Source organism: Mauremys mutica, chromosome 7 (genome assembly GCF_020497125.1).
Source record: "Mauremys mutica isolate MM-2020 ecotype Southern chromosome 7, ASM2049712v1, whole genome shotgun sequence".
NCBI classification, from domain to species: Eukaryota; Metazoa; Chordata; order Testudines; family Geoemydidae; genus Mauremys; species Mauremys mutica.
In genome coordinates, this window is record NC_059078.1 from 85728728 (window position 1) to 85754895 (window position 26168).

At 41.1% G+C, this 26168-nt stretch overlaps 1 protein-coding gene across 1 annotated transcript; it reads left to right on the top strand.

Moving 5' to 3' along the window:
* Positions 1-679: 679 nt before the first annotated feature.
* Positions 680-26168, top strand: LOC123374410 (nucleolar RNA helicase 2-like). The gene is made up of 15 exons (XM_045024351.1): positions 680-1123; positions 2875-3150; positions 3292-3367; positions 8698-8876; positions 11293-11410; positions 12336-12521; positions 14715-14860; positions 15201-15350; positions 16652-16813; positions 19388-19507; positions 20729-20802; positions 23090-23249; positions 24404-24538; positions 25202-25246; positions 25803-26168. Exons 1-15 carry the CDS (start codon positions 695-697, stop codon positions 25992-25994), a joined length of 2448 nt encoding a protein of 815 aa, XP_044880286.1. The 5' UTR covers positions 680-694; the 3' UTR covers positions 25995-26168.

Genomic DNA, 26168 nt, shown 5'->3' on the forward strand with positions numbered 1-26168 from the left:
CGCAAGAAGGAGGAGTTCATCCAAAGGTGCCTCCTCCATGTTGCTGGCTCTGGTGGCTAGGAGTGCACAGACCAAAATGACTGCTAGGCAGCTTGGGGGGAGGAAGAAGGGGTGGGGGCAGTTCAAGTTTCCTATAAGAAGCATGGTGGGCAGTAGAGTTTTCCCACAGTACAACAGGGTCCTAAGGCTAGAGTGTCGCCATAGGCAGGGGGAAGGCACTCTGGGATAGGGTTACTTTGACTTGGGTCTGTGCTGCAGTGTGGTTGCCAGAGCCCTAGGCTCAAGCCTGAGTCAGAAACACTTTAACCTCGGGTTAAAATGCAGTGCAGACGCTCAAACCCAGGGTTCCATGACACAGGTCAGCTGACTTGAGTTCCAAGGAGGAGCCTACCTGCTGCGTAGCCACAGAGCCTGTGACACCAGCTACACTGCAGGGGGGCGTCTCATCCCCGCAGCAGTGTGGGCTCGCGGGGAGTGGAACAGGCTTGTACACGCGCGGGGGGGGGAGCATCCTTCCCCAGCACCCACAAGCCATAGCTCTGCCCCGGCGGAGGGTGCGGGGGCTGCGCCGGGACGGCACGACCCCGCCGGCTCCTTCTGAGCTGCGCCCCGCGACGGGTGACGCGGGCGGCGGGGGAGGGCGCTGGGCCAAGGGGCGGGTGCGCGCGGCGGCCGGGCCATCCCAGGGCGCTTGATGGGCGCAGCGTGCCGCACGCTGCTGTACGGAGCCGGGCGGCCGGGCGCAGGGGCTGCGGGGCTCCCCGCCCTACCCCCCCGGCTCGCGCGGGGACCCGGCTCGGCGCGCCCCCCGCTCGCCCCCCGCTCGGCGCTACGGCTGCTCCAGCCCGGCGCTGCAGCAGGCGGCGCAGCGCCCTTCTCCCTCGGCCGGCGCTGGGGCTGGGCCCCGGCCTTCACCCCCGCGCCTCACTTCCTGTGCGCCGGCGCCGGGGCGGGGCTCGTTCCTTTCACCGCGGCCGCCGACCAGCGCAGCGGCTCCGCGCCCGAGCTCCACCGGGAACAGCCGGAGGAAATGCCCGCAGCCGCCCTCCTTGCAGCCGACAGCGAGCCCGAGACCGCCCTGGAAGGCGAGGTCGCCCGGGCGGGCCGGAGGAGGAAGCACAAGGTACCGGCGGTGGAGGCGGAAATGTCGGGGAAGAGACGCCACCTAACCCGGGATCCCCGGGCGTGCTGGGGGCGGGGGCCCGATCCCCGCCGGCCGGAGGGAGAACCGGGCCCGGGGGGGTCCCCGCACAGACCCGTGTCGTGCCGGAGGCTCCTCGTGCTATTCGCCGCTTGGCCTCCATTGCTGCGCCACGTGGGCGCCTCGCTTCTTGAGAGCGGCTGTGGGCACCGCCGGGCTGGGGGAGCGGAGACCTCGGCGCCGCTCGTTTGCCGCTGAACCATTAGCGGCGCTCGCCAAGCTGCCATCCCGCTGGTCTGCCGCATTTCTGCCCGCTTGTCAGTCTCCCAGGGGACGAGAAAGGTGCCAGCCCTGGGCTGTGCCAGACACAGAACATGTGTCTTCTCTAGCCAGAGGGACTCCACCGAGCGCGCCCTGCCTCCATCCCCGGAAGGTGTCTGGCCCAGACACTGGCAGCTGGATGAGTTCATAAGAGACAAAGAATCCCCTGGCACCTTATAGACTAACAGAAGTATTGGAGCGTATGAAGTATGTAATGCGTCTGACGAAGTGGGTATTCACCCATGAAAGCTCATGCTCCACTATTTCTGTTAGTCTGTAAGGTGCCACAGGACTCTTTGTCGCTTTTTACAGATGTAGACTAACACGGCTACTGCTCTGATACTTGAGTTAATAAGAGTTTCCAGCAACATATGGAGACTTGTAGGGTATATGTGTACTGCAGCTGGGAGATGTGATTCCCAGCGAGGGTAGAATGGCTCTGGCTACCTTTGCTCTAAGTAGGGCTCTATAAACAGCCGTGTGATCCTTGTGGCATGGGCAGTGGCTTGTGCTAGCCAGCCGCCTGAGCTCAGAGCCGGGAGGTTGGATGGGCTTGGACTGGGACAACTAGCATAAGCCATCACCTGCGCCACCATGTCCAGTCTGCTATTTTCAGAGCATTAGTTTGAGCACTGCTAGTGAGAGTGTGTCTACTGATGCCAGTCATCACATTTCTCAGCTGCAGTGTAAACATACCACGCTTTCAGAGTATAATGTGTCCTCAGTTTGGTTATAGCACATTTATACATACTAATCCCACCCCATCCCAAATGTCTGTGTGAAATGGAGATCTCTAAATGTCAATGTCAAGAAGCTCAAGATTTGGTTTAATATCTTGGTCCAGTGGATAGGATAAGGCATTAGACTGGGACTCAGTAGAGAGTTTTGTTCCTGACACTGCCATTCATCTTCTGCATGAGGTTGGGCAAATCACATCACCTGCTGCCTCTGTTTCCCCTCCCATCCTTTGTCTGTGGTGTCTGTTTTGATTGTACATGCTTTGGGATAAGAAAGATGTGCCTGTACAGTGCCTCATAAAATAGAGTTCCAAACTCGTTTGGGGCTTCCGTCATACAAATAATAATTACATATGGTAATCATGAGTGAGTAAACAGGTAGGTGCATATGACACTAATTCAGCCACTGTTAGCCTAGGAATAATCTGATTCTCCCCATATTCAGTATTTAGGATTCAGTATCAGTCCTCAAGTAATCTAACTGTGACTGAAAATGCTCTTGCAATAGGGAGTGGTTTAATTAAAATGGGGTATGACCTTGCTGGAGAGATTCTGATGACAAAGGAATCCTGCTCTCCCTGAAGAAGATCAGGCATCACAGACGAAAAGTCTAAAGACATTTTACTTTTCTTTTTGTTTTTTGTCCTTTTTTGTTTGATGATGTTGTCTCTGAAGGATAAAAAGGAGAAGAAATCTAAACACCGCAATAAATCCAAGGAGCTGAAATCCCAAACAGAGGAAAATGAGCTATCTGAAGATGACCTTGAGCCTCCTAAACCCAAAAAGAAGAAAAAAGTTAAAGAAAACGTGAATCTAGAGATTGAAGAAAACAGTCCAGAGGACAAGGTGAAATCCTCATCCATGAGCAATGGCATTGTCCACTCAAAAGCTCAGAGTAATTCCAGCGAAGCATCAAGTGCGGAATATGACAGTGACCAAGAGCCAGTAAAGGTACACACTGAAACCCTTAATTTTACCTGTTTTAAAAATGTAATCTACGAGTCTTGCTTGGTGGAAGTGGAATGAGTAGTGGAATGAGTTGTATAGTAAACTGTCTCTTTATGCCTAATCTGCTTTATTTTAATTTAACAGCAACTGACAGAAGAGGAGAAAGAAGGTGCCTTCTCTAATTTCTCTATCTCCAAAGAAACAACTGAGCTTCTTAAAGGTAACTTCTGTGGAGAAGAAATTTACTAACAAAAAGATGGTTCCAAATAGATTGCAAGTATCTTCTCAAATATAGTAACTCCTCACTTAATGTCCTCCTGCTTAACGTTGTTTCAAAGTTACATCACAGCTCAATTAGGGAACATGCTCGTTTAAAGTTGTGCAGTGCTCCCTTATAATGCTGTTTGGCTGCCTGCTCTGTCCACTGCTTGTAAGATTCTGTGGAATAGCAGAGACTTTACAAGGGAGCATTGCACAAGTTCCTCTTCTCCGCCTCCTCCCCCTCCCTCCCAGCACAAACAGCTGTTTGGCAGTGCTTAGGACTTGGGGGGGGGGGCGGGGAAGGTCAGGTATGCAGCTGCTCTGGAGAGGAGGTGGAGTGGGGGTGCTTAGGGATAATGGTAGGATGACAAATGGGAATGAGGATGTGAGGTAGATATTACCACATCCGAGGTAGAAGCCAAACTTGAACAGCTTAATGGGACAAAATCAGAGGGCCCAGATAATCTTCATCCAAGAATATTAAAGGAACTGGCACATGAAATTGCAAGCCCATTAGCAAGAATTTTTAATGAATCAGTAAACTCAGGGATTGTACCGTACGACTGGAGAATTGCTAACATTTTTAAGAAAGGGAAAAAACATGATCCGAGTAACTATAGGCCTTTTAGTTTGACATCTGTAGTATGTGAGGTCTTGGAAAATTTTTTGAAGGAGAAAGTAGTTAAGGACATTGAGGTCAATGGTAATTGGGGCAAAATACAACATGGTTTTACAAAAGGTAGATCGTGCCAAACCAACCTGATCTCCTCCTTTGAGAAGGTAACTGATTTTTTAGACAAAGGAAACGCAGTGGATCTAATTTACCTCGATTTCAGTAAGGCATTTGATACTGTTCCACATGAGGAATTATTAGTTAAATTGGAAAAGATGGAGATCAATATGAAAATTGAAAGGTGGATAAGGAACTGGTAAAAGCGGGAGACTACAACGGGTCGTACTGAAAGGTGAACTGTCAGGCTGGAAGGAGGTTACTAGTGGAGTTCCTCAATGATCAGTTTTGGGACCAATCTTATTTAATCTTTTTATTACTGACCTTGGCACAAAAAGTGGGAATGTGCTAATAAAGTTTGCGGATGACACAAAGCTGGGAGGTATTGCTAACACAGAGAAGGACCGGGATATCATACAGGAAGATCTGGATGACCTTGTAAACTGGAGTAATAGTAATAGGATGAAATTTAATAGTGAAAAGTGCAAGGTCATGCATTTAGGGATTAATAACAAGAATTTTAGTTATAAATTGGGGCCACATCAGCTGGAAGTAAGAGGAAGAGAAGGACCTCAGAGTATTGGTTGATCACAGGATGATTATGAGCCGCCAATGTGATATGGCCGTTAAAAAAGCTAATGTGGTTTTAGGATGCATCAGGCGAGGTATTTCCAGCAAAGATAAGGAGGTGTTAGTACCGTTATACGAGGCACTGGTGAGACCTCATCTGGAATATTGTGTGCAGTTCTAGTCTCCCATGTTTAAGAAGGATGAATTCAAACTGGAACAGGTACAGAGAAGGGCTACTAGGTTTTCCATTCCTCGGATCATCCTATCTTATGAAAGACTCAAAGAGCTTGGCTTGTTTAGCTTAACCAAAAGAAGGTTGAGAGGGGATATGATTGCTCTTTATAAATATATCAGAGGGATAAATATTAGGGAAGGAGAGGAATTATTTAAGCTTAGTACCAATGTGGACACAAGAACTGGACACAAGAATGTGGATATAAACTGGACATTAGGAAGTTTAAACTTGAAATTAGATGAAGGTTTCTAACCATTAGAGGAGTGACGTTCTGGAACAGCCTTCCAAGGGGAGTAGTTGGGGCAAAAGACATATCTGGTTTCAAGACTAAGCTTGATAAGTTTATGGAGGGGATGGTATGATGGGATAGCCTAATTTTGGCAATTAATTTGTCAATTGATCTTTGATTATCAGCTGGTAAGTATGCCCAGTGGTTTGTGATGGGATGTTAGATGGGGTGGGATCTGAGTTACTACAGAGAATTCTTTCCTGGGTGCTGGCTGGTGAGTCTTGCCCACATGCTCAGGGTTTAACTGATCGCCATATTTGGGGTCGGGAAGGAATTTTCCTCCAAGGCAGATTGGCAGAGGCCCTGGAGGTTTTTCGCCTTTCTTTGCAGCATGGGGCACGGGTCACTTGCTGGAGGATTCTCTGCAGCTTGAGGTCTTCAAACCACAATTTGAGGACTTCAGTAACTCAGACATAGGTTAGGGGTTTGTTCCAGGAGTGGGTGGGTGAGATTCTGTGGCCTGCATTGTGCAGGAGGTCAGACTAGATGATCATAATGGTCCCCTCTGGCCTTAAAGTCTATGAGTGGAGCGGGGACAGGAAGAGGCAGGCCTGGAGCATCCCCCAGCAAAGTTGGCACCTGTTCTTCTTGGGGGGCAGCTGCTGCTGTGAAGGTTCTTCCTAGCTTGCTGTGAAGGTTCTTCCTTGCTTGCAGCGGGCTTTGCCTGTGTAGGGGGTAAGCCAGGGGCACTTCCCCACCACAGTACAGTACTGTATAGTATATAATGCCTTTTGTCTGCCCCCAAAAAATTTCCTTGGAACCTAACCCCCTGCATTTACATTAAATCTTATGGGAAAATTGGATTAGTTTAACATCGTTTCGCTTAAAGTTGCATTTTTCAGGAACGTAACTACAACGTTAAGTGAGGAGTTACTGTAATTTGCCCAAAGCCACTCTGTGTTAGTGACACAAGCAGGTATGGAAACCAGAAGGCCTGACTCTCTCACCTCACTGTAACCACTAGGCACCTTTGCTCCCATTAATGCGGGTTTCGCATTTACATGATTTCAAGTGCATCTCATCAAGGTAGAATTATTTCCTCTGTGATATAGTTGTTTCTAGATACAAACTGTGGGAAGACAGTTGCTTGTTTTTAGGGCTATCAAGTGATTAAAAAGATTAATCGTGCAATTAAAAAATTAATCATGCTGTTAATAATATACCATTTATTTAAATATTTTTGGATGTTTTTTACATTTTCAGATATATTGATTTCAATTACAACACTGAATACCAAGTGTACAGTGATCACTGTATTTTTTATTACAAATATTTGCACTGTAAAAAACAAAAGAAATAGTATTTTTCAATTCACCTATAACCAGCACTGTAGTGCAGTCTCCTTATCATGAAAGTTGAACTTACTAATGTAGAATTTTTACAAAAAAAAAACTGCATTCAAAAATAAAACAATGTAAAACTTTAGAGCCTACACGTCCACTCAGTCTTACTTCAGCCAATCACTCAGACAAACAAGTTTGATTACAATTTGCAGGAGATAATGCTGCCCGCTTCTTGTTTACGTCACCTAAAAGTGAGTACAGATGTTCGCATGGCACTAAAGATTCATACATCCCATCATGCTTCAACCACCATTCCAGAGGACATGCATCCATGCTGATGGCAGGTTCTGCTCGATAGCGATCCAAAGCAGAGCAGACTGATGCATGTTCATTTTCATCATCTGAGTCGGATGCCACCAGCCAAAGGTTGATTTTCTTTTTTGGTGGTTCGGGTTCTGTGGTTTCCGCATCAGAGTGTTGCTATTTTAAGACTTCTGAAAGCATGCTCCACACCTCATCCCTCTCAGATTGAACAGCACTTCAGATTCTTAAACCTTGGATCGAGTGCTGTACTTATTTTTCGATATCTCACATTGGTACTTTCTGTGCGTTTTGTCAGATCTGCTGTGGAAGTGTTCTTAAAACAAACAATATGTTCTGGGTCATCATCTGAAACTGCTATAACATGAAATATATGGCAGAATTCAGGTAAAACAGAACAGGAGACATACAATTATCCCCCAAGGAGTTCAGTCACAAATTTAATTAACACTTTTTTTTTTTTAATGCGCACGGAAGCATGTCCTCCGGAATGATAGCTGAAGCATGAAGGGGCATATGAATGTTTAGCATATCTGGCATGTAAATATCTTGCAAAGCGAGCTACAAAAGTGCCATGTGAATGCCTGTTCTCACTTTCAGGTGACATAAATAAGAAGCAGGCAGCAGTATCTCCCGCAAATGTAAACAAACTTTTTTGTCTGAGCGACTGGCTGAACAAGAAGTAGGACTGAGTGGACTTGTAGGCTCTAAAGTTTTACATTGTTTTGTTTTTGAGTGCAGTTATGTAACAAAAGAATAATCTACACTTATAAGTTACACTTTTACGAGAGATTGCACTACAGTACTTGTATGAGGTGAATTGAAAAATGTGATTTCTTTTGTTTATCATTTTTACAGTGCAAATATTTGTAATAAAAATGGTAGTATAAAGTGAGAACTTTATATTCTGTCTTGTAATAGAAATCAATATATTTGAAAACGTAGGAAAACATCCACAAATACTTAATAAATTTCAGTTGGTATTCTATTGTTTAATAGTGCGATTAATCACAATTAATTTTTTTTAGTTAATCGACAGCCCTACTTTTTTTTCTCCTCTCATTAGCATTATGTTGTGAGGTTGTCACTTATATTGTCTACTGTAACTTCCATATATGTTTCTGCATACTATTTTCTGAAAAACTATCCCATTTTATATATATGCATATTATTTCTTCACAGGGGTAGTACCTTAAATTATCTATTAAATCAAATTTATAACTGATCACCTATCTCAACTTTTAGATCATTTGGCAGTTTTGATCTCTTCTCTCAGGCATTCTGCTATCCTAGATTAGTATACTCTGTGAATTTAATCACAATGGAGTTCACATTATTCTGATCATTGAGTATTGATAGAGTTTAAAGCAACACACAGGAATCCATTTTAAACTTTCCTTGTTCTGAAGGCACACCATTAATAATTTGTATATACTACTGGCCGGTTTTTATTCACCCTAATGTTTTCCTCTTTGTACAGCATCTTTCAAACTTTTCTACGTCTTAAATGTGCATCTGTGTTTAAAAACAAAAAAAATCCCACAGCCTTGGCTGATATCAAAGTCAGTTGCATGTACTGTTGCTTTCTGTACCAGATGTAGGAAAAAATAGTTGTTTACCCCAAATATCAAATCTTGCTCCCAGAAAAAAAAATAAAAAAATGCTTTGCCAAGTATAATAGAAATGAAAACAAATGTGTATTTACTGTTTGCACCCACTCTCAGATGCAGGACTTGCCATGATCTGTCTCATGAAATTGGTTTGCTTTTCATTATCATACAAAAGGGCTTTCAGGTGTCTATCTCAGCCCATTGTGGATTCACAGCACTTTTTAATAAAGGTATATTAAACTGTCTTGCAGCTCGAGGAGTAAAGTACTTGTTTTCTGTGCAAGCAAAGACTTTCCAGCCCATATATGATGGCAAAGATGTGATAGCTCAGGCTCGAACTGGAACTGGGAAAACGTTTTCTTTTGCTATTCCTTTGATTGAAAAACTACAGGGAGACACGCTAGAGAGGAGGAGAGGCCGCACGCCAAAGGTAATTTAGCCACTTAAGGGTTCACTGATGGCTTAAATTATGGCAGTATTTGAAAGTGATTTTATAATTGTTTTTGGTTCTTATTAAAAATATCCCCTTCTTTCTTCCCACTTACTCACTTTTTTAAATGTTCCTTCTGATCCTGGAACACATTCTTCAAAATAAGGTTTACAAAATGACACTTCTTGGCAGCATCCTAATGATGACAAAATATATGGCTTTGTGATTCTTTGTGATTATATTGCATTCATTGTGTAATAGGCTGAAAAGAGGGAAGGCATATCTTCTGTATTCATATGAGCATATACGAATATTCTGCTCTTAGCTGCCTAGTGATCAGGTTTCTTGTATGGTTTGATACCTCTCCTCATAAAAATGAAGCAGAACAGCAAACTGGTGTTATCCCAAATCATTCTTGCTCTGCATATAAACTCCAGGATGACACTTGCTTTTTCCCTCCACATTGGGACAACTTAAGTTATGATTTCAAGTCCTGGCATAAATGTTCTTTATGCTTCTATTTAAGCAGGTGATTTAACTGATAATGCGCTATAAAGGGGTATTGTCAAGGTTGGTCTGTTTATAGTTAGACCAGTCAGCTTTGTTGTGGTTTGTGGAATAAAAACACATCTCTTCCATCTTTCTGCCCTTCCTTTAGAGTAAACAGTATATAATATTGTCTGAAAGATTTTCAAGAATATTATTCACTGGTTGATACTATCTTTTAACTCTTATGGGCTAACAATTGCAATTCATTTGGGAGGTGGGGAGAGTGATCGCTCACGAGAGTGCTTCAAACTTCAGTGTTTTATTTAAAATAAATTAAATAGCAGCTCTCTTGTTATCCCAAAATTTTGGTTCATGCACCTTTTTGTCCTTTAATACTGAACTGTGCCTTGGTCATCATCATAATTTTGGAAAATATGTAGATTTAGAGAGCTATCTTATTGTGAACAGTTCTTTTTGAACTATCTTAATTGTACTGCCCTCAGTTGTTAAATCTGGTTGCCAGTCATGAACAATGAGGCAACCTGATCTAGACAAATGAATACAGGATTGGGAGTCAGAAATTCCTGATTTTATAATCCCATTTCTGTTGCTGACTTGTTGTGCAGCCTTGGGCAAGTCACTTGACCTCTCTGCCTCAATTTATTGATCAATATTATGAGTCAGACCCTTACCTGTCTTTCAGAGGCATTTGAGAATTAATTACTAGTGTTTTTAAAGTATTTCAGACTGCTAAATAGCTAAATAAGTGCGAAGTATGTTACAGAGAGACTGCTGTTACACAAGAAATATCAATGAAAGTTACATTTTTAAAAGGTTTCATTAGGTGTGTTATATAATTCAAGGCATAACTATGGTGTAACTATTGCTAAACATTTAGTCGGCCTTAATTCCACCTCCTTAATGGTGAGGAGGAAAGTGTGGCAAAAAGAATGGTCTGCACCATACTTCTGAAGGATCTGGAAATCCTAGAGAGAGATCTCTAATTATATTTTCTGTACACTGTCATTTAGCAATGATACCAGAGTAACTGTTTTTATTAATCCTGTTCTTGGTGCTTAAAACCTGGTTATGCTAACCTACGTGTCCTTGAATCATAGAATCATAGAAGATTAGGGTTGGAAGGAACCTCAGAAGGTCATCTAGTCCAACCCCCTGCTCAAAGCAGGACCAATCCCCAGACAGATATTTACCCCAGTTCCCTAAATGGCCCCCTCAAGGATTAAACTCTCAACCTTGGGTTTAGCAGGCCAGTGCTCAAACCACTGAGCTATCCCTGTGGTAGCAACGAAATGGACATAGCAAAATAACTATAACAGCAAGAATTAACACTGGATAACTAAGAAAATTCAACTAATAACCTAGGCAAATAAATGAATAGTAAATTTAAAAGTAAAGGTTCACGTAAGTGTGATGCACTTTATCTAACCCATTCTGTGGGACATGTGACCCATACAATTGCAGGGGGCTCTCCTTTGATTTGCTCTGTGACCAAGGTTAGTGGAAGGGTCGGATTTGCTTTCAGTAGTGCATCAATCTGGGTTCTGCCAGCTTTGACCCAAGCTTTCTTTGAAGTCCATAGCGCTGGATAGCTCATTGTGGCTCCCAAGTCAAGATCAGTGCTAGCTTGGAGAAAGCTATGCCGGTTCTGCTTGTTCATTCTGCTTGTTCGTATGAAAGCCATGATCTACCAGTTTCCTTTTGGCTGAGAGTGTGATCAGAATGATGAGCAGGAACTTGGATACCATTGTGATGAATGTGGCATTCAACCACAGGTGATTACAACCAGGAGAAAATTCAAGGGGGCGGTGTCAGATCAACTTTCCAGCACAACTTACCTGATAGAGTGGGGAATTTGGTACCAATCACCAAGTGGCTGCATTTCTGACGGTTTTATCATTCTGTCCAGGTGCTAGTTCTTGCGCCAACGAGAGAGCTGGCAATCCAGGTAGCCAGGGACTTTAAGGATGTCACAAAGAAACTCACAGTGGCTTGTTTTTATGGAGGAACGCCATATCGTGGACAAAGTAAGTACATGTTTAGAAGTCGCTTTGATATCAGCTCTTGTTTCATGAGAATCATTCAGGGAATAAAACTGGCTATTTTCCTTAAGGTTTCACTTCAGTGAAAAACTGAAATTATTTTAAAAAGAAAAGGCAGTTCAGGTTGGCTCCATCTCTACTAAAAGAATCCCAGGGGATTTCTATCCAAATGTATAATTTTATTTTCTTCAAAGGTTATAACATTTGTTTTAAATTTATAAAGAAATAATCTTGTTCCTGAGTGGATGAACACTGGGGCCAGATGACTGTCCAAGGAAAGCAGAGTGCTCATTTTAAACTCCGAGTGATTGTGGTCCAGTTTAAAGGGTAGTGAAAGTGAACAAATCAATCCAGTTCTTGTCTATTAATTTGTCCCTGCCATCTTGTAATGTTGCTTTCAGCTTCAGTAGTTTGTGGCTCAGATACCTCTCATGTGATTGGAGAGTATGTTAAGGAGCTCAGCCTTGAACTTGCCACTTGACGTCAGCACTGTAGAGTGACAGCAAGAAATGCAGAAGAAATGATTGGATAGATTGTCACTTTTTTATTTAAAAAAATAAAGTGGGAACTCAATTGGGAGAAGAGACTGTAAATTATGATGAAGTCCTGATGGTGTTAAATGCAAATTGTCTTCTGTCAAAATCTTCATTTTCATTCATTCTCATTAAGTTATCAGTTTTGGTTTTAGGATAGCAGTCCTGATAGAAGGCCACAGATCACTGCCAGATTCCTTTTACTTGTGACCTAAACTGATTTAATCCTGTCTCCAAAAGTGAAAGGTTAGGGCGTTAACTACCTAGGCTTTAAATTAGAAGTATTACTGTAAATTGATAGTAGTTTACCAGCCCTGGAAATTCTGTGATCTCTAAGCATTCTTACACATGTGCTGTTTTGCTACCCTTTCTTCCAGTTGAACATATTAAAAATGGCATTGACATCTTAGTTGGGACTCCAGGACGAATTAAAGACCACCTTCAGAATAGCAAGCTGGACCTTTCCAATGTGAAGCATGTTGTTTTGGATGAAGTTGATCAAATGTTGGACATGGGCTTTGCTGAACAAGTGGAGGAAATTCTAGCATTTGCTTACAAAAAAGGTAATACTGAATTTCTATGAGTATTGCATTGTCTAAGAAAATTTTTCTGATATATAAGTGTGCGTATGTATATGGGTGTGTGTATATATTGGAATACTTTTTTGAAGGAAATGGTGGAAGCCTTATCAATTGAAACATTTGAAACGCACATTGTCAAAGCAGTAGGAAATATAAGAACAAAAGAATGGCCACACTGGATCAAACCAAAGGTCCATCCAGCCCAGTATGCTATCTTCTGACAGTGACCAGTGAGAGGTGCTTCAGAGGACATGTACAGAACAGGCAATTATTGAGTGATCCATCCCCTGTCATCCATTTCCAACCTCTGGCAGTCAGAGGCTAGGAGCACCCTAAGCACGGGGTTGTATCCATAACCATCTTGACTAATAGCCGTTGATGGACCCATGAACTTATCTAGTTCTTTTTTGAGCCCAGTTATACTTTTGGCCTTGGCAATATCCTCTGGCAACGAGTTCCAAAGGTTGACTATGTGTTGTGTGAAGAAGTACTTCCTGTTTTTTTGTTTTGAACCTGCTTCCTATTAATTTCATCGAGTGACCCCTGATTCTTGTGTTATGTGAAGGAGTAAATAACACTTCCTGATTCACTTTCTTCACACCATTCATGATTTTATAGACTTCTATCATATCCCCCCTTACTTGTCTCTTTTTCAAGCTGAACAGTCCCATTCTTTTTAATCTCTCGTCATAGGGTATGTAACAGTTTCCATTACTCATTTTTGTTGCACTTCGCTCTTCATGTTCCACTTCTAATATTATTTTTTTTAAATGGGGTGACCAGAATTGCACGCAGTATTTGAGGAGTGGGCATGCCATGGATTGATATAGTGCATCATGATATTTTCTGTCTTATCTATCCCTGTACTAATGGTTCCCAACATTGTTACATTTTTTGACTGCTGCTGCATATTGAGCAGATGTTTTCAGAGAACTATTCACAATGACTCCAAGATCTTTCTTGAGTGGTAATAGCTAATTTAGACCCCATCATTTTGTATGTATAGTTGAGATTGTTTTCCAATGTGCATTACTTTGCATTTATCAACATTGAATTTCATCTGTCATTTTGTTGCCCTGTCACCCAGTTTTGTGAGACCACTTTGTAACTCTTCACAGTCTGTTTTGGACTTAACTATCTTGAATAATTTTATATTGTCTACACATTTTTGCACCTCACTGTTTACCCCTATCTCTGGATCATTTATGGCTATGTCGAACTGCACTGGTCCCGGATCTGTGGGGGACATCACTATTTAGCCCTCTCCATTCTGAAAACTGATAATTTATTCCTACCCTTTGTTTCCCATCTTTTAACCAGTTAATGATCCCTTCCCTCTTATCCCATGACCATCCTTGTCCACATGTTTGTTTGACCCTCTCATAGAATTCTAATAGATTGGTGAGACATGATTTCTCTTTTCAGAAGGCATGTTGACTCTTCTCCAACAACTTGTGTTTACCTACGTGTCTGATAATTCTATTCTTTACTATAGTTTTAACCAGTTTGCCTGGTATTGAAGTTAGGTTTACTGGCCTGTAATTGCCAGGATCTCCTCTGGAACCTTTTTTAAGAATTGTCACATTAAAAGCTGATTTATGTGATAGGCTACATTTCATACATATGTTGTAGGAAATGATTTGCATTGATAGAGGATGGACTACCTAGAGGTCACCTGCATCTCTGTTCCAATGCGTGTTGGTTCTGAGGGATCTATAAGAATAGGCTGTGCATTTTGCAGTGACAGCTACTGAATGTTAAGCTGTCTTATTTGGAATAGGGCATCAAGTCTGTGTTGCATGATAATATAGTGAATGTGCTGAGCATCATGCTGAAAATAATAGTAAACCATCAGTTGAGTTCATCCTTTTATCTTGCTCTGATTCAAATATTGGGAATTTTGCTATTGACTTAAATGGGGAGCAGTTTTGGTCCTGTTGATACTTAATCAATTTTTTCCCACTTTTAATCATTATACGTTGGTTATTGTAGCTGATCAGTATTAAAATAACACACTTCTCCATCTCCTATATAAACTTATTAGCCTTCTCAAAATTTTGAAAATTATGCTTATTGCTTTATAACTAGTCATTATAACATGGAATCTGTAATGAAACATCAGTTCTTATATTGTAATACTACTTGGATTATTGATAATGATGTGTTGTTTCAAAGATTCTGAAGACAACCCCCAAACACTGCTGTTTTCTGCAACTTGTCCACACTGGGTGTATGATGTGGCTAAAAAATACATGAAATCCAAATATGAACAGGTTGACCTTATTGGAAAGAAGACTCAAAAGACGGCTATGACTGTAGAGGTAAGTAGTTTTGTTACTGAGTAGTATAAGTGCTAGGGATTCATAGTATGGATAATACGGGTTATGGTTCTGACCTTCAAAAGGTATGATATTACAGTAACTAAAGCTTAATTTTCTTTTGGCAGTGATTAAAATTAACATAAAGCTTTTTGTAAAAACAGTTTTATGTGGGAAAACAGTATTTTTGTTTTCTTGGGTTTTTTTTATTTATTTTAAATAAAAACCTAAATATTTTAGAGGATTTTTTTAATCAAAATGTTGTCTTTGTGTAAAGAAGTTTAGCTGATATTTTGCTGAATTACAGCGGATATAAAATAAACCTATTTTCTTCCCCTAACAGCATTTGGCTATAGAGTGTCACTGGTCTCAGAGAGCAGCAGTTATTGGGGATGTCATTCAGGTTTACAGCGGCAGTCATGGACGGACCATCATATTTTGTGAGACTAAAAAGGATGCAAATGAACTGGCCCTGAATGCTTCTATTAAACAGGTATTGATGTCTGAAAAGGTAGTCATGGTTGTAAACATCAAGGCTAGAAATTCCTGAAATGAAGATGGGAGGGCAGCCATACAAATAGAATTTTATGGTTGTAGACTTCAAGTTTTGTCATCAAGGCTGTTTTTTTAGACATTTCAGAAAGCTGCAAGTTTCTCCTTGACCATAACAATGATAACTTTTTGTCTGCAAGATCCTTGGAGACAGGAACTTTATTTTTTGTGTACTGTACAGTGCAAAACACATTGCTGACACTATACAATAAAAATAATAATGGAATAGACATCACAGCCGTTTGGATTCCTGATTCTTACAACCATGCATCATCTGAATAATGGGTATTTGGGATACAGAGTGTCCTATAAACACAGTGTGACATTTACCCTAGGACTGAAAGGCCTACTCACCCTCTTAAAAAACAAAAACAAACAAAAAAAAACCCTCTTGAGCCATTAATTCAGGCCTTGTAGAGTATATTGAGCAGGCCTTCTGCACATAGATGAATTTTACCCATAATGAAGAATAATCCTGGATTCTTACAGAGCAAATATTGTTTTGATGTTTAATGTTAAAATCAAGGAAAAGAGGGAATTGGGGAAGTGCAGATGTATTTAGTATTAAGTTAAATGGGGTTTACTGTACAGGCTAGACATGCTTAGTTCTGTGGGCTTGCTTTTTTCTGTCCTACTTGTGCATGTAAAGATTCTGTATAATTCATTAACAGTGAATCAGCTAAATAAGCTAATAACATTAACAAAGTTGTGGAGTGACACTCATAAACACTTGTGATTTTTATGCTAGGTGAGTGTGAAGTTCTGTGTTGTATTTAATAAATTCTGCTTTTGCATATAGCATTGAGAATTCCCACTTCTAGATCCTGATCTCTTCCCCAGTAGGCACGACCTCTTTTCTTGCAAATACCAGAAGCAGTTCATACTTGTCAGTTGGGCTTGGCCATGTCGCTGAAAACTTTGTGCCATATTCTCTCTTGCCTGTGGGGAGCTCTTCCAGGCAGGGACCTTGGTCTTGATTCTCATCTCATACTAGTGTTATATTTAAGTTTTTGTATCTTCAGTGAAGTTACTCCTGAGTTACACCAGTGAAAGTGAAATCAGGATCAGGTCTCATCTTCATATCGGCCTGTAAAGCATGTAGCACCACAGTTGGTGCTATCTACTGCTGTGAACAGTGTTTGGGGTTGTGAGGAACAGCAAATTGTGCCACCGTTGTCATTGGGATGCTGCTGCATAGATCCCTGTGTTGGATGAAGTCTTAATGATCTGTTCTTTTGACAGGATGCCCAGTCATTGCACGGTGACATTCCACAGAAACAGAGAGAGGTCACGTTAAAGGGTTTCAGAAATGGAACGTTTGAAGTTTTGGTTGCAACCAATGTAGCTGCCCGTGGTTTAGATATCCCTGAAGTTGACTTGGTCATACAGAGTTCACCCCCAAAGGTAAGAAACGGGTATAAAAAAATGTCAGCCTTTTTTTTTATATGACAGGACAGCAATGGCAGATGATTACTTTATCTGCTTCATATAAAGAAAAATGTTGACTTACTAGTGATATGAATTTAAGTAGAATTTTTTTCTCACTGCAGGTGTAAAATTTTCCTGTTGAGCATTTTATTTTTTGATTAAATTAAATGTAGGTGTTTGTCATCCTCTTTTTTTTTATTATATCTTCTGAAGCCCTTTTTCAATATTTCTAAATCTATTTTGAATTCAGTGTATTTTTCCAGTGAAATTTCAGATTGTATGAATCCTTGATTCATAGATTCTAGGGCTGGAAGGGACCTCGAGAGGTCACTGAGTCCAGTCCCCTGCCCTCATGGCAGGACCAAATACTATCTAGACCATCCCTGATAGACATTTATCTAACCTACTCTTAAATATCTCCAGAGATGGAGATCCCTAAGCAGTTTATTTCAGTGTTTTAACCACCCTGACAGTTAGGAACTTTTTCCTAATGTCCAACCTAAACCTCCCTTGCTGTAGTTTAAGCCCATTGCTTCTTGTTCTATCCTTAGAGGCTAAGATGAACAAGTTTTCTCCTTCCTCCTTATGACATCCTTTTAGATACCTGGAAACTGCTATCATGTCCCCTCTCAGTCTTCTCTTTTCCAAACTAAACAAACCCAATTCTTTCAGCCTTCCTTCATAGGTCATGTTCTCTTGACCTTTAATCATTCTTGTTGCTCTTCTTTGTACCTTCTCCAGTTTCTCCACATCTTTCTTGAAATGCAGTGCCCAGAGCTGGACACAATACTCCAGTTGAGGCCTAACCAGCACAGAGTAGAGCGGAAGAATGACGTCTTGTGTCTTGCTCACAACACACCTGTTAATGCATCCCAGAATCACGTTTGCTTTTTTTGCAACAGCATCCCACTGTTGACTCATATTTAACTTGTGGTCCACTATAACCCCTAGATCCCTTTCTGCCGTACTCCTTCCTAAACAGTCTCTTCCCATTCTGTATGTGTGAAACTGATTGTTCCTTCCTAAGTGGAGCATTTTGCATTTGTCTTTATTAAACTTCATCCTGTTTACCTCAGACAGTTTCTCCAATTAGTCCAGATCCTTTTGATTTATGACCCTGTCCTCCAAAGCAGTTGCAATCATTCCCAGTTTGGTGGTATCTGCAAACGTAATAAGCATACTTTCTATGCCAATATCTAAGTTGTTGATGAAGATATTGAACAGAGATGGTCCCAAAACAGACCCCCTGTGGAACCCCACTTGTTATACCTTTCCAGCAGTATTGGGAATCATTAATAACTACTCTCTGAATACGGTTATCCAGCCAGTTATGCACCCAACTTATAGTAGCCCCATCTAAGTTGTATTTGCCTAGTTTATTGATAAGAATATTGTGCGAGACCGTATCAAATACTTACTAAAGTCTAGGTATACCACATCCGCTGCTTCTCCCTTATCCACAAGACTCGTTATCCTATCAAAGAAAGCTATCAGATTGGGTTGACATGATTTGTTCTTTACAAATCCATGCTGGCTGTTACCTATTACCTTACCACCTTCCAAGTGTTTGCAGGTGATTTCCTTAATTACTTGCTCCATTATCTTCCCTGGCACAGAAATTAAACTAACTGGTCTGTAGTTTCCTGGGTTGTTTTTATTTTCCTTTTTATAGATGGGCACTATATTTGCCCTTTTCCAGTCTTCAGGAATCTCTCCCATCTCCCATGATTTTCCAAAGATAATAGCTAGAGGCTCAGATATCTCCTCTATTACTCCTTGAGTATTCTAGGATGTATTTCATCAGGCCCTGGTGACTTGGAGGCATCTAATTTTTCTAAGTGATTTTTGACTTGTTCTTTTTTTATTTTACCTTCCAAACCTACCCCTTTCTCATTAGCATTCACTATGTTAAGCATTCTTTCAGACTTCTTGGTGAAGACCGAAACAAGTCATTGAGCATCTCTACCATTTCCAAGTTTCCTGTTACTGTTTCTCCCTCCTCACTGAGCAGTGGGCCTACGCTGTCCTTGGTCTTCCTCTTGCTTCTAATGTATTGATAAAGTAATTTAAGTTTGATACTTCCGGTCTTTTACCTGAATCTGGTGTTACTCTTCCCCTCCAAGGTTTTATTTCCTCTTTGTGGCAATCAGGAGGGTCACTTCATTTCCAGACAGACTTCCAAGAGCACAATAGACCATCCCTCTGTGAAACCTTGTATTTCACACAGACTACTTGCATTGGGTGAATCAGATTTGTTTTCTTATGTTGCAAGATTGGTTGCATTATGTTTTGTTATTCCTCTTTTGGCTAGACACTTCCCTCTTATTTGAACCTTGCTTTTTCTTGTTAATGTTTACTATCTTTTTGGATAGTTAAACCTATTATGATTCCCTTCCTACAAAAACCTCTTTATACAGCAGGAATAAGAGAGCTTGGTTTTATAAAAAATATCTAGAATGCTTTTAAAATTTCTAGATGTTTTGTGAAACCTTCTAGGCCTTTTAATTTAAAAAAACTTAAATGTGTTCATGTTAATTTTCATTTTTAAAGGATGTGGATTCATATATCCATCGGTCTGGGCGCACAGGAAGAGCTGGACGGACTGGAATTTGTATCTGTTTTTATCAGCGAAAGGAAGAAGATCAATTAAGACACGTAGAACAAAAAGCGGTAACAGTCTAGCTTTCTTTGGGGTTTGTTTTGTTTAATCAGTCATTGAACATCTAAAAATACAGTGTGCGCATATATTCTTGGGGACCTCACAGTCAAGTGCTGTGTAAGGCCACAGGGTTCCAACCCGGAAATAGGCAGGGCCTAAAATGGCAATATTAGTCTTTGAAAAGTTTTTATGTACTGTGCTGTGTTGTCTTCTGCAGGTTTTCCTATTCTTCAAATATAACTTTGAATATCCTTTCAAGTATAACTTTGCCAAGGCTTGTTCATGTGAAACTTCATGTATATACTTGTAGCAGTTGGTGTCTGATAGATTGTGTAATGATTACATGTTCTTTCTGTGTACTACAAAAATCTATCTTTAAAGGATAACTTGAAAGGCTGTTCTGAAAACAATGTCAAAGCATTGAAGGTACTGAATCAGTAATGTGCAGGCTTTTAAATTTACAGATTAAAATGAAATACTTGAAAATCCTCTCCTATTTCACTTACCTGCCGAGGCTTGGATTTAGAGTTGCATAATCCCTACAAAGATTAGATGGTAGAAATCCCACTTTTTGCATTTTCTGTTCTGTTTTAGGGTGTCATTAGCTGCTGAAGGCTAAACAGAGAATTTTGAACCCTAGGCTCTCTTTCTTTTTGGCATGTATTAAACATTCATCTGAGAACTTTACTTACTTCAGGAGTGTTTAATGGAAAGAAGTAAAAATTATACAATAAAAGCAGAGCCTTGAACCAACTATTGTCTCAGTTCCCTGGCCTAATTCTGTCCCTCATGTTTTCAGTTTTCTTTGAGGATTAAATACTCTTGCTCTGTATGATTAAATTGTTTTTGGTGTCAATCCATTGACATTGCACAAACAATTATACTGGCTTTTGGCTAAGATCATTGTTAGGTCTAAATCTGATATGTCTTGTGTTGTGGGGCTGGACTCTGATCTAATGAGTCTTTTCCATTTCTAATGTCTTTGATTCAAATATGTGATCATGACACAGGTACCCACACATGAACAGAGATAAGAATAATTTTAATGTGTTTTATTTTATACAAGAGAGGCTTTTTATAGTTTTTAAATTATCATGGTTAAATAAAGATTGAACAAAGGACTAGTAAGGGAATGGTGGCCTTGGAAGCAGGACTTGATGAGAGTTTAGTTCTGTTGAGTAATGTAGGGAAAAGACCTTGAGCTGTAATTCATTTTCTCTTCTCAATTTCAGGGCATTACATTTAAGCGTGTAGGTGTGCCTACAGCAACAGATATAATTAAAGCTTCCAGTAAAGATGCTATCAGGTATGTTCATTATCTGTCCACAGTTACAAGATGGCTTGAACTTGTAGAAGAAAAATATTGATGCCAATATGGAGATGTAAGACTCAGTCCTGTTACATATACAGTCATACATCTCTGTCTCTTATAAAATCAGTTGCCTTACATAGGTACGCTGGCTGATTTTAGTAAGATATTAGCAGTAAGCCCCTGTGTATTTCATCCCCTCACACAGCAAAATGTTCTTTTTAAAAATATATATTGTTAAAAGTAACTTTCAGTTATAACCTATCAAACCTAAGTAATAGAATAGAACTTTACTTACATATAGGGAAACTGACTTATTCCTAGCAGTTGCTATTGATTTTTAAGAATTGTTACTATATTTAGTATAACTAGAGTAGCCTTTTAGTTAATGTGTCTGTGGCAGCTCACACTCTGCATTTTGTATCAGATTCATTATTAGTGTTGCTGTTTTCACTCAGTTCAGCTCGAGTCCTAGCTTTGTACACATCTAACACTTAGTTGGTGGAAATCGCTTCCAGGTGGCATTTTCCTCATGCTTCCCTGCAGGGGCGTGCACAGGAATAAAAATGTGACCCCTTTTTGGGGGGGCACGTTCTGTGCTCCTGCCAGGACCAGAAGCACTTGCTCTCACCCTGGGGCCCCACTGGGGACCCTGTGCTCCTCTCTCCTACCCACCCCCACCACTGGGGACCCTGTGCTCCCCCCTCAACTGACCCCTTCCTTGCCCGCCCCACCCCCAGAAACTCTGCTCACTGATCCGCTACTGTTGATTAGGAGGATTTTCGCACCATATCATCTCAGCTGCTGATTGTTGGAGGCAGAGAAGAGGGTGGGGTGGATGAACTCTGGAGAACGTGACTCCTGGAGGAGGGAATCTGGCTGCCCAGCGCTGCAGCTGAGAGCTCTGCCTGGGTGCATACTGCGAGCAGACATCCAGTACGAAATGGCAGTTAGTGGGGACAGATACCCTCTCCTGCCCTCCCTAAATGGTGCCCTTGCCCTGGGGCTGGAGGAGTCTTCCCAAGAGAGAGAAAAATTGGTGGGGTCTGTGCCCATGCTTGGACCCCCCCGCATTCACGCCCCTACTTGGCTGTCTTGAAAGCTTTTTCCCCAGTGTATTTGTAAGTGATGTGTTGATGCTTTCCGTATATCATTTACAAGAGAGAGGTGGTTTACCACTAGTCAGTATCAAATCTGACGTTCTTGAACATACGTATCTGATACTTGTAAGTTTGGACCGAAATCAGCCTTCAGTTGTGCATCTACAACAGCCACCGAAGTCAATGATTGCTGCACCTATGTAACTGAGGGTCTCCTGTATCCATCAATAACTGCAGTGATAGGATTGACTAGCCAGCCAAATAGGCCCTTTCTAAATGTAATATCTATGACTGTTAATTACGCTGACTAGGTATAACATTTTATATTTCTAAGAATTTCCTTGAATACAGTCTAATAGTATGTATTTGCTGTATATCAAGAATAGACTTTGCCAGTCTAGTATGATTTAGAAATATTTGTTCAGTCTGAGATTGGCAGAGGTTTAATAATATAACTTGAGGGGCTTGATCTGGGGTTGTGACCACCCTGCTCTTCCCATGTTGCTAAATGGGACTGGGAGTTCCAGCATGGAAGAGGTTGAGAACCATTTGCTTAGTGAGCTATTGGTATGCACTGCCGTGTTGGAGATGCAGGTTTAACCCCTCCCCCAGCTTGACTACCTGTGTCAGTGGTAAGTGTCAGTGTGTTGAAGCAGCCGTCTCTGGGAGTGGGAAGTACTTCACTCAGCTCATCAGTGACATTATGGTGTGCTACAAAAGGCCATTGACAGATGCTAAACAGGGATCTATTTATTGCTCCTGATGAAATGATGGTCACTACAGGATCTTCTGTGTGGAGCATAAAAGGAGGGAATTGGCTTCACTGGCAATACAGAGTATTCTTGGGGCAAAGGGCACTCTGCATATGTTGTAGCCTCCTCTTGGGTGGTGAGCTCAAGGTTTTCCAAGTGACTGTCTGGGTGCCAAGCTGGGAGATGCCTTAAAGAGGCTGGATTATCAGAGGATGGGGACTTGCCACTTGCAGAGTATGAGGCCCCTTTGAAGGTACCCAAGATTGGTGCACAAAAATTGAAGCACCAACAATAACTAGTCACTTCTGAAATTCTTGGCCTTAACCTTTGAATTAGTCTTCACAAGTTAATAAAATTTCTCACACACAATTGAATTTTGTAATGTTGGCTTTCTGTATATTGACCTATCAAATCTTTGCTGTAAATACATAGGTCTTTGGATTCCGTTCCTCCTTCTGCCATCGACTATTTCAAACAATCAGCTAAGCGGCTGATAGAGGAAAAGGGGGCAGTGGAAGCTCTGGCTGCAGCATTAGCCCATATTTCTGGGGCTACTTCCATTGAACAGCGTTCCTTGCTCAACTCAGATGCGGTAAATAATACTGTTGCATGTCACTGCTGTGCTCAGAGCACTGTATGAACTAATCCTCCTAACACCTCTATGAGAGGGGTAAATATTCTATCCATCTTAGAGAGAGAGATTATGTATTGAATGGTAAGCAGTATTGCAGATTTACTGAATAAGTGTAACACGGCCTGATGCCCTTCAGCTCCCTGTGTCTGAAACTAGCCCTCACCATCAACTTCTGGCACCGTTTAGTTATAGAGATTGTTGCCTCCATTCTCCTTTAATGAGATATTCTCAAATTGTTAGCCCAGTCCAAACAGAGCTTCCTTGTTGCTTTCCCAACTAAGTGCCTGAGCTGCAGCTATTGTCGACCTTGCATCAAATTCCAGTTTTCTTAACTAAAATCAAATCTTAGTGGCATAGTACAGAAAACAGAGGAGCTTGAAACTAGTTAGTATATTTTGCTTTAACCGGCACTAAGAAAAGGACCCCTAAATTGTCTCAGATCTTAACTACAGAAAAGTGTGATACCATAATGGAAAACTTCAGTAAAGTTTTTTGAGCCAATAGGAGGGTTTTTGCTGCTGGCTTAGTCTGTCCTTCTGGAAAACGTTTCAAGTCCCAGCATATTTCAAGGAAAAAGAGAGTCCAGCAGGTAGTCTCTGGGAGTATCTTGTTACAGGAAAGACCCTGTAGAAAAAGCTCTCTCTTTGATGTGGGCAGAGGCTACCCAACTCCAGTTCATCTTTGGATGGGAACTGTTTTGAAGTCAGTACAGTAGATTTCATCTTGTTACATTGCCATCTGGATTTCCTTTCCTTATGTTGGCCTGCACTAAGTTCTCAATGTCTCTTTCTTTTGTAATTTTATAAATGGATAGTGATGTGCATCTAATAACTGTTCCCCCACTTCCAACGAATACATTCGGTCTAAAGACTGATACCAACGTGTATTTCTAGCTAGTCTTCATTTTCTCTTGAAGGCTTTTATTATCATGTGAATGGAGGGTGCCTTTATTCCAGACAGCCTACTTGTTAGCAGAACAGTAGAGCCTTAAATATTACAGTAGTCGCAAAGATTTATATAGGAATTCATATTCGACAGATTGGACACTATCTGCCACAATCTGGTTTAGTCCTTCATTGTAAACACATTTCACTGTTTGTTTGTTTTTAAAGGGCTATGTGACAATGACATTACAATGTTCGGTAGAGATGCACAGCATTGGTTATGCCTGGCGAGGACTAAAAGAACAGCTTGGTGATGAAATAGACAATAAAATTCCCAGAATGCGTTTTCTCAAGGGAAAGATGGTAAGATGGTTTATCCTATTGTTTTGTATGTTTGGTTTATTTGGGGAATTTAAGGGCATCTTCTCCTTTTAATGCAGGTGTTGGCCTCTACCATGACCGCATCAAAGTTGTGTCTATGAGGAGGGTTGTTTTTCTACATTTTGCCTCTATCCAATGACAGAGAAGTTAGGAAATTCACTTCATATAGGAACCCATCATGTTACACTAATGGGTTGAAATTGCTTCTCTTTCATCAATAAAATAGACAAATAGTTCTTATTACTCACACTCATGTGTAAATACTTTGCAATCGGCAGTTCAGGGACTTGGCTCAGTTGGGTCACTTGACTCCTGCGCAAAGAGCATTGACAAAGAAGTTGCATTGCAGGAAGCTCATGCCCTACCTTTGAACAGATACATTACTTTAGGGAAGTGGGGCTGCTATCAGCATCAAGCATTTGATTCCTCATTTCTTGGCAAATCTAAAATTTTTATTTCCCACAGAATATAAAAAGGCACTCTCAAAATAGAGCAGGCTCTCTGCTACAGTGTTACCTTCATACTTACTTGGAATTAACAGACTACACCTGAAACACTACTTATTATCTGAAGTTAGTGTTCCAATGCCTCTCTTTTTGGATGCCAGCTTGGAGAGTAAATGAATATTATCTCTGTTGTGTTTAGGGGGTGTGCTTCGATGTCCCTACAGCTGAGCTAAGTCGTATACAGGTATGTTCTTATTGCTGGAGGGCCTTTAGAATCCTTTCTAGGACGTTTAAGCCAAATACTGTAGCTGCTACTTATATGGTTATACTATAGTAGTATAAGGCTTGCAGTTTAATGCAGAGAGTCCAAAACTTTTGTGTATGAAGGGGGCTGCATATTCATTACAAAATATACTCTTTCCTGCTGTTCTCGTTAACTGAACATATTTTGCTGCTTCTGACTTTTTGCTTGTCTGTCCATTGCCTTCCTCTTCTTTACAAAATCCTGCGTTGTTTTCTACATTGTGTCTTGGCCTTTCGGCTGTTGCCAACCTCCCTAATTGAGGGCATTAATAGTAATCAACTTACCCTGTGGTTATTCTCTCCTCTGTCCCATGACTGTGAATTGTAAGGGTTTTAAAGACTAATATTGACCCTTGTCCATAAGATGGATCTGATGAACTAGTTTGGTGAGGATGCGGTTGGTTTTAAAATAACTTCTATGAATGTGCAGGCATGCAAATTCAGTTCCTATGTTTTCATGATTTATTTAAATGAATGCATTAAACTTGTTTGATCAGGAGCAATGGCAAGATTCAAGACGCTGGCAGCTGTCCATAGCAACGGAGTTACCTGAGCTAGAAGAAACTCCGCGTGAAGCAGGCCGAGGTTTCTCTAACTTCAGGAACGGGCGGCAAGGAGGCGGTGGCTTTAACAAAAGTAACAGATTCAAAAACGGAGGCCAGAAACGGAGTTTTCACAGAGCATTTTAGTAACTAATTCAGTTGATGTAGTTATGGGACTACATAATGCCTGCTATATTGAAATTAAAATCTCTTGAACTTTCCTGTTTGTTTTTGTTACTTGCTAAACGGGTCACTTGTCTGTAAGTGAGGATGGCAACAAAATCTACTTGCTGAAGTGACATAAAGTTCATTTTAAAAGAA